General features: G+C 53.1%; 1 protein-coding gene across 1 annotated transcript; it reads left to right on the top strand.

Annotated features, from left to right (window-relative positions):
- Positions 1-1,046: 1,046 nt before the first annotated feature.
- Positions 1,047-6,892, top strand: LOC118261387 (olfactory receptor 14C36-like; the record flags this gene model as incomplete). Its single annotated transcript, XM_035572210.1, has 2 exons — positions 1,047-1,511; positions 6,614-6,892. Coding segments are annotated over 2 exons (744 nt in total), but the record flags the coding sequence as incomplete, so codon positions are not given.
- Between the last annotated feature and the right edge of the window lie 1,481 nt (positions 6,893-8,373).

Below are 8,373 nucleotides of genomic sequence, written 5' to 3'. Positions count from 1 at the left end.
TTGCACTCCAGAGCTCTTTTCCCTCTGCTGGCTGTGCCGGGCAGATGGCACAGGGGTGTGAGGACAGGCCTCTACCTCACCGACACCGCAGCCTCGGCACCGCGTTGGGTCCGCCCTGCCTGCCCATGCCTGCTTCTCTCCCTTGCCCAGCGTGGCAGCTGCTGGTGCCTGATTCTGACGGGGAGTGCTGTGCACGGAGGGTGAGGCAGGAGGAGATGCTCCCTGCTCTCTCTGCCAGACACCGGTGGTCTGTGAGCTGATTTCCTCTCTCAGGGTGGGGAATAGAGAAGACACACACGGAGTCACACGGCTAAACACCCCTCACTCAACAGAGGGATCCCCTTCCCTGGAACCCTCCTCCAAGCACATGCCTCTGTTGGCACCTCTGTGTACCACTGCTCTGGAGCAGAGGTGGGCCATTGGGAGCTGCTGGGCAGAGGCATCTGCTGTGTACAGGACACTCAGCCAGCACAGAGCAGGGCTCCAGACAGGGTGATAGACAGAGGTCGTCTTGGAAAAAGGGAATGTAAGGCTTTAATTGGGAATTTATTGAATTTTGCTCACAGACTTTACTCATAACACTCTATCTTTCCTTTGGTTTTTTTTTTTTTTTTTTTTTTTTTTTTTTTTTGTCATTTGGCAGTGTCCATGACCAAAGACAGTAAATGCCCAACAGCAGCTCTGTGAGCGAGTTCCTCCTGCTGCCATTCGCAGACACGCGGGAGCTGCAGCTCCTGCACTTCGGGCTCTTCCTGGGCATCTACCTGGCTGCCCTCCTGGGCAACAGCCTCATCCTCACCACCGTAGCCTGCCACCACCGCCTCCACACCCCCATGGACTTCTTCCTCCTCAACCTCGCCCTCCTCGACCTGGGCTGCATCTCCACCACTCTGCCCAAAGCCATGGCCAATGCCCTCTGGGAAACCAGGGCCATCTCCTATCAAGGGTGTGCTGCACAGGTCTTTCTGTTTGTATTTTTGATGTCAGCAGAGTATTCCCTTCTCACCATCATGTCTTACGACCGCTACGTTGCCATCAGCAAGCCCCTGCACTACGGGAGCCTCGTGGGCAGCAGAGCTTGTGCCCAGATGGCAGCAGCTGCCTGGGGCAGTGGCTTTCTCAATGCTGTCCTGCACACGGCCACTCCATTTTCCCTGCCCCTCTGCCAAGGCAATGCTGTGGACCAGTTCTTCTGTGAAATCCCCCAGATCCTCAAGCTCTCCTGCTCAGATGCCTACTTCAGGGAAGCTTGCGTCCTTGTGTTTAGTGTTTCTTTAGTCTTTGGTTGTTTTGTTTTCATTGTGCTGTCCTATGTGCAGATCTTCAGGGCAGTGCTGAGGATGCCCTCTTCTCAGGGCCGGCACAAAGCCTTTTCCACGTGCCTCCGTCACCTGGCCATCGTATCCCTCTTTATCAGCACTATCATGGTTGCCTACCTGAAGCCCCCCTCCATCTCCTCCCCATCCCTGGACCTGGTGGTGTCATTTTTGTACTTGGTGGTGCCTCCAGCAGTGAACCCCCTCATTTACAGCATGAGGAACAAGGACCTGAAAGCCACACTGAAGAAACTGATTCTAGTTGTAGTATTTACTTAGTAAGGAACTGTCTATCTCTCTTTTCTAGTTTAGCTCAAGTTAATCTCAGGCAACTTGTGACCCTTATGTACAGCGTTTGTCCTGGTTTCAGTGAGGACAGAGTTAATTTCCCTCCTAGTAGCTGGCAGGGTGCTATGTTTTGGATTAGGATGAGAAGAGCGCTGATAACACGCTGATGTTTTAATTGTTGTAGAGCAGTGCTTACACCAAGCCAAGGACTTTTCAGCTTCTCGCTCTGTCCTGCCAGCGGGCAGGCTGGGGGTGCAGCAGGAGCTGGGAGGGGACAGACCCAGGACAGCTGACTCAACCTGGCCACAGGGGTATTCCATACCATCTGGCATCATGCTGAACAATTAATATGGGGTGGCTAGCCGGGGTGGGGGGCCGGCTGCTCGGGGATAGGCTGGGCATCGGTCAACGGGTGGTGAGCAATTGCATTGTGCATCACTTGTTCGTACATATTATTATTATTATTATTATTATTATTATTATTATTATCCTTTATTATTATTATCCTTTATTATTATTATCCTTTATTATTATTATCCTTTATTATTATTATTATTATCTTTTATTTCCTGTCCCAATAAACCCTTTCTATTTATCTCAACCCACAAGTTTTCATTTCTTTCTAATTCTCTCCCCCCATCCTAGAGAGGGAGGGGGAAGGGTGAGCGAACCTCTACAATGATTTCGTAGAGGTAAGAGGCTTCAGGTAATGTTGATGCTGCTTTAACACTGAATTAAAACATTGATGTAAGGCCTTTACCCAATTTTAAAGAGTAACCTAAATCCCTAAACGTAAATGCTACTCCAACACCCTGACAGGAATCCACTAGTCTAATGCCTGAAGCCACGAAGCAAAACTCAGCCCATAGCCCATTCCCTTGCCTTTACTCTTGTGCTCACCCTAATCCCTACCTTCAACACCAGCATTAAAATCCTCTATTAAACCTAGACTTCTCAGCAGACGTAGAAAAAAAGCTATTCCACAAAGCTTGCCCATAACCTAACCACAGACCTGACACCCTAAGCTGAACAACATATTTGCTAAATTTCTAACCCAGAAAAGTGAGCCCTAGTCCCAAAGAGACTAGAGAGGTCAGCTCTGCCTCAGGATGTCCTGCCCCAGCAGGAGGAATGTGACTGGGGCAGTGACTGTGAGGTCGCTTCTGTCTCTGCAGCTGATAGGGCAGCAGCAGGAACGTGTCACGGAAAGGGACTGTGAGGTCCCTTCTGTCTGTAGGTGGCACGTCACCCTTGGCTTCTCCCTGGGATCGGCACTTTGGGGCTGACATGTGCCAGTGGCCCTGCTAGGCCAGCAGAAGGCCCCTGCTTGGCATGCTGACTGTGGGATCCCCTCTGCCTCCATCCCCAGCAGGACCCAGACAGAAAGAAGGCCCGCATAGGGGTTGTCCTGTCCCTTCTGCTTGAGTCCAGGACTGCACAGCACGAGGCACAAGGCTTGGCTGTGTCTAGCCAAGAAGCTGCAAGGCCAGCAGCAGGCCCAGGGCTTGGGAGATGCTGGTGAGGTGACTACTGTCTGCTTGGCTGACAGGCCGCAAGGAGCCTGATGGGTTGGGATGCCTACTTGAGGAGTGGTTTCCACCCTGAAGGAGCTTTCTTTGCTAGTAGGAAAGAGCAGGAGAGAAAAAAGTGCCACAGAATTCACTTAGGAAGGTTGGCACTGGCCATGAGGAAGAAGAAAAGTCCAGGGGAACAACTGGTCTTGCTGCTAGAGCCTGAGGCAAAGAAGCCATTAAGTGCCTTAGCCTTTACCTCATCTCTTCTCACCAGGTTTCCCCCCACATCCAGTAAAAGGTGATGATTCTCCTTAATCCTCCTTTATTAAAGTAATTATGTAAACAGTTTTTATTGTCTTTGACAGTAATAGAAAGATTGATCTCTAGGAAGGGTTTGGCTCTTCTAATTTTGACCTGCACAGCCCCATAACATTTGGGACACAGCTCCAGCCAAAATGAAACCATGCATGAGAAGGAAGCACAGAAGAGGTGGAACCTGGCAGCCTTCCGTCCCCTACCCTTCTGTGACTCTGTGCTGCGATTCCATTCAGCTGGTTACTCCTGTATTATCCAAACTTCCCTGCAGCTCCTGATGCTGCTGTCTTGTCAGAGATAGCGCAATCACAGGAAGGCTGAACTGTCTGCCTGCAGATGTTAACAGCTGACGGAAAGAAACATCTGTCCAAGAGAACCTAGAGAATCTGCAGGCTTTTGCCTACAGAAACCTCTTGACATTTACAAGAAGAAGAGCCCAGTCCTGCAGCAGAGGAAGAGGAACCCCACCCATCAGGGCAGACTGGGATCCTGCTGAGGGAGCAGTGCCCAGGAGGAGGAGGGCCTGGGCACCACGAGGGATGCCATACGAGCAGTGGTGCTGCTCTCCAGGAACCAGGCCAGCTTCCTGCAGGGCTGCCTTACGAGGAGCATGGCCACCAAGAAGATCTGAGTTATCAGACTCAGCTCAGATCCGGTGTGACACCACACAGATTAGGGTCTAGAGTCAGCAGGAAAAGAGGTGCAGGTGTGGGAGTCCCTAGGACAGCCTGGTGTGGAAAGGATCAAGAGCTCTACCAAGACTGAGAGTCCCGACAGGACCCAGGTCTTTGTGTCCATGGCTCTGGCTGTTGTCTCTGCCACTGAAGCCTAGGAGCAGACAGTTTATCATTAAAGTATCAGGGCCTTATCGCCTCCTCACCCCCACCCATGAACCAGGCAGGGTTCGTACCATTCTCCTGCACTTGGCCATGCACATCCCCATCTCCTCCTGCCCCAGGAAGAGCCCTGAGCAGTTTGTGAAGGGAACATATCTCCCTTCCCAGGGGCTGGGGGTCAAGGCCTGACCCTTGTGCTTGGTGAAACACATCCAGTTTTCCTACACATCAGGGTCACCTTCACACTGCCTTTGTCTCCTTGTCCTCACTGCCTCCAATGCTCTGCTCTAAGGAGCTCCAAGGGAGGCTGTGTCAGTGCTGGCCCTCAGGGGGACACTGCAGGAAACTTGCCTCTGACTTGGACTTCTGGAGAGATGTCTTCAATTGTCTCTCAGTGCCTGAGGTTCGTGGGCTCCTCCCCAAAGCCCCCCGAGGGGGGAATCCAATGCCTTGGTCTGGGCGTCTGGTGCTGAGCTGGGCCGGGCTCCTGGGACAGAGAGAGCTCCTGGCAAGAGGGCCGTGGTGCAGAGAGACAGCTCTGCCCACGAGCAGCTCCTCTGCACAGCGCAGCAGGGCTGGGGGCTCTGACCGCACGCACCCAGGCAGAAAGGGATTCCAGGCAGCCTGGAGGGTGCGGGCAGACGAGAGCTCAGTGCAGGAGAAACATTCACAGCCCTGCCCTTGGTAAGTCTCTGGCTGCAGGACAGTGCAGGGGACGTTCCTGGAAGGGGCTCCTGGGTCCGGGACGTCTCTGCCTGGCCAGGAGCTGCCAGGATGTCTCTCGTGGCTTTTGCGGTGCGGAGGAGAAGGTGCTGCAGGGCAGCCTTGGTCAGAGGAAGGGGAGGGCAGGGGCTGCCTGCAAAGAGAAGGCACTTTCTGCAGTCTCTGCCTGCCTTTTCCTGCTCTGATTCTTGGGCAGGCTCTGTGTTAACAGAGTTGTAGGGATTGCACAGGTGATGGAACTTCCTGTTGCATTGAACCGAGACAATTGAACATACCCCCAGATTCCTACCATACGACAAGGAGCACATTCCAAAGGCTTCTTGCACTCCAGAGCTCTTTTCCCTCTGCTGGCTGTGCCGGGCAGATGGCACAGGGGTGTGAGGACAGGCTCTTCCTCACCGACACCGCAGCCTCGGCACCGCGTTGGGTCCGCCCTGCCTGCCCATGCCTGCTTCTCTCCCTTGCCCAGCGTGGCAGCTGCTGGTGCCTGATTCTGACAGGGAGTGCTGTGCACGGAGGGTGAGGCAGGAGGAGATGCTCCCTTCTCTCTCCGGCCAGACACGCACGATCCACCCGCTGATTTTGTCTCCTGGGTATTGAACAGGGAAGACGCACACGGAGTCACACAGTCAGACACCCCTCAGTCAACCAAGGGATCCCCTTCCCTGGAACCCTCCTCCAAGCACATGCCTCTGTTGGCACCTCTGTGTACCACTGCTCTGGAGCAGAGGTGGGCCATTGGGAGCTGCTGGGAAGAGGCATCTGCTGTGTACAGGACACTCAGCCAGCACAGAGCAGGGCTCCAGACAGGGTGATAGACAGAGGTCGTCTTGGAAAAAGGGAATGTATTGCTTTACTTGGGAATTAATTGAATTTTGCTTACAGATTTACTCATAACACTTTTTTTTTTTTCTGTCTTTTTTTTTTTTTTTTGTCATTTTGCGGTGTCCATGACCAAAGACAGGAAATGGCCAACAGCAGCTCTGTGAGCGAGTTCCTCCTGCTGCCATTCGCAGACACGCGGGAGCTGCAGCTCCTGCACTTCGGGCTCTTCCTGGGCATCTACCTGGCTGCCCTCCTGGGCAACGGCCTCATCCTCACCGCCGTAGCCTGCCACCACCGCCTCCACACCCCCATGTACTTCTTCCTCCTCAACCTTGCCCTCCTTGACCTGGGCTGCATCTCCACCACTCTGCCCAAAGCCATGGCCAATGCCCTCTGGGACACCAGGGCCATCTCCTATCAAGGGTGTGCTGCACAGGTCTTTCTATTAGTCTTCTTGATTACAGCAGAATTTTATGTTCTCACCATCATAGCCTACGACCGCTACGTTGCCATCTGCAAGCCCCTGCACTACGGGAGCCTCGTGGGCAGCAGAGCTTGTGGCCAGATGGCAGCAGCTGCCTGGGGCAGTGGCTTTCTCAATGCTGTCCTGCACACGGCCACTACATTTTCCCTGCCCCTCTGCCAAGGCAATGCTGTGGACCAGTTCTTCTGTGAGATCCCCCAGATCCTCAAGCTCTCCTGCTCAGATGCCTACCTCAGGGAGGTTGGGTTTATTGCATTTAGCTTTTGTTTAGGTGCTGGCTGCTTTGTTTTCATAGTGTTGTCCTATGTGCAGATCTTCAGGGCGGTGCTGAAGTACCCCTCTGAGCAGGGCCGGCACAAAGCCTTTTCCACGTGCCTCCTGCACCTGGCCATGGTCTCCCTGTTTGTCAGCACTATCGTGTGTGCCTGCCTGAATCCCTCCTCCATCTCCTCCCTATACCTGGACTTTGTGGTGTCATTTTTGTACTTGGTGGTGCCTCCAGCAGTGAACCCGCTCGTCTACAGCATGAGGAACCAGGAGCTCAAGCATGCACTGAAGAAGCTGTTTCAGTTGTCTTCCAGAAGCAATTAGCTGCTGCTCTGCTGCTGCAATGGGAAAAACTCACCAAAAATCTCGGTGTGAGACACAGCCTTGCAGTGCCAGGTACCAGGTCCACCAATGCTGGCCCCAAACTGTGAGAAACAAAGTAAAAATGTTACGTACAGAGGAGAGAAGATGGATCCTGAGGATACAGGGCTGCAGGCACCTGTGGGCAGTACGGACACTGACCTGCGGTCTCAAGGCTCCCTGGGTGGGGAATAGGAGAAAGAGGCCAGTGCCTGTCCTGTGCCACCTCCCCTCCAGCCCTGCCCTCCCACAGGTGGAGTATTTCTCCCTCACTCGCGCACCAGCAGCGCTTTGCCTCCTCCTCCTCCACAGGGAGATGAGCCACAGGCCTGGCTGTGTGTGAGGGAGCAGCAGACCTGAGCAGAAAAAAAGCCGGTTTCATGGCACTGGGGCATCTGAAGGGGTCCAGCCCCTGTGGTTGGGTCTGTTCTCTGCAGCAAAGGGCTGTCACCAAGCCCCAGGTCTGTGGTTGCTCCTGCAGCTCTCAGGACCACTCCAAGGACATCACAGTAACGATGCTCAGGACCTAGGAGGGTCAGCCCGCCCATGGATCGCAGCAGGAGGTTGGTAGGATTCCATAGTACACAAGGACACGGACACCTCGTTGCTCTGTTTTCATGAACGTCTTTATTACAAATTGCTACAAATCCCCACCTGTAAAGCAACTACATGTTGCAAGAAACTTCTAAGTTCCCACTAGGAAAGCAAATATGGGCTTGTTACGCTTTCCCTAAATCTGCACCAATAAATACTATTTGAGGTGCTACTGGTACGACACTCATGAATCCACTTGGTGGAGGGCACAAGGCAGGGCACCTTCCCCTTCTTTCTTTGGGGCCAGTCATGATAGCTCTTGAGTAACGTGAACATCATTGGGTAACCCTAACGACATGCCTCCAGACTGTGTTTCTGGCTTTTTCCAAGGGTAAACAACTAAGCAAAAGGGTACCAGAGGGCTGTTGGCATAACTGCCTTGAATAGAGAGAACGTCAAATAGTTGTCTACCTTGCCTGGTCTCGCACAGGACCCTTCTGTCGTGGGGTTGCTGAGAGCCGAAGCAGAGCAGGTGCCGATGGCTGCCACAACGGTGCACCAGCAGCAATAGCGCCCTGACCTCCAAGTCCTCCAAGCTCAAGAGCTGTGTATTCCTTTGAGCAAAAAGTCAGGCAAAGGGGGCAGGAGACCTGCTTGGATGATCAAGGAGATCCTGGAGTGACTGAAATGGAAGAAGGAAGCATATATAATGTGGAAAAGGGAGGATGCAGGGAAGTGACAGGGAAGTCTAAGGCCCATTTGGAGTTAAATCTTGCAAGGGGTGTCAAGGACAACAAAAAGGGCTGTTTCAAACACATCAGGTGCAGAAGGAAGACAAAGGAAAATGTGGGCCCACTGCTTAATGAGGTGGGTGCCCTGGTGACAAAGGACAAAAGGAAGGCAGAATTACT

The sequence above is a fragment of the Cygnus atratus genome, chromosome 31 (assembly GCF_013377495.2).
Source record: "Cygnus atratus isolate AKBS03 ecotype Queensland, Australia chromosome 31, CAtr_DNAZoo_HiC_assembly, whole genome shotgun sequence".
In the NCBI taxonomy this organism is placed as follows: domain Eukaryota; kingdom Metazoa; phylum Chordata; class Aves; order Anseriformes; family Anatidae; genus Cygnus; species Cygnus atratus.
This window is presented reverse-complemented; position numbering and strand designations above follow the sequence as displayed.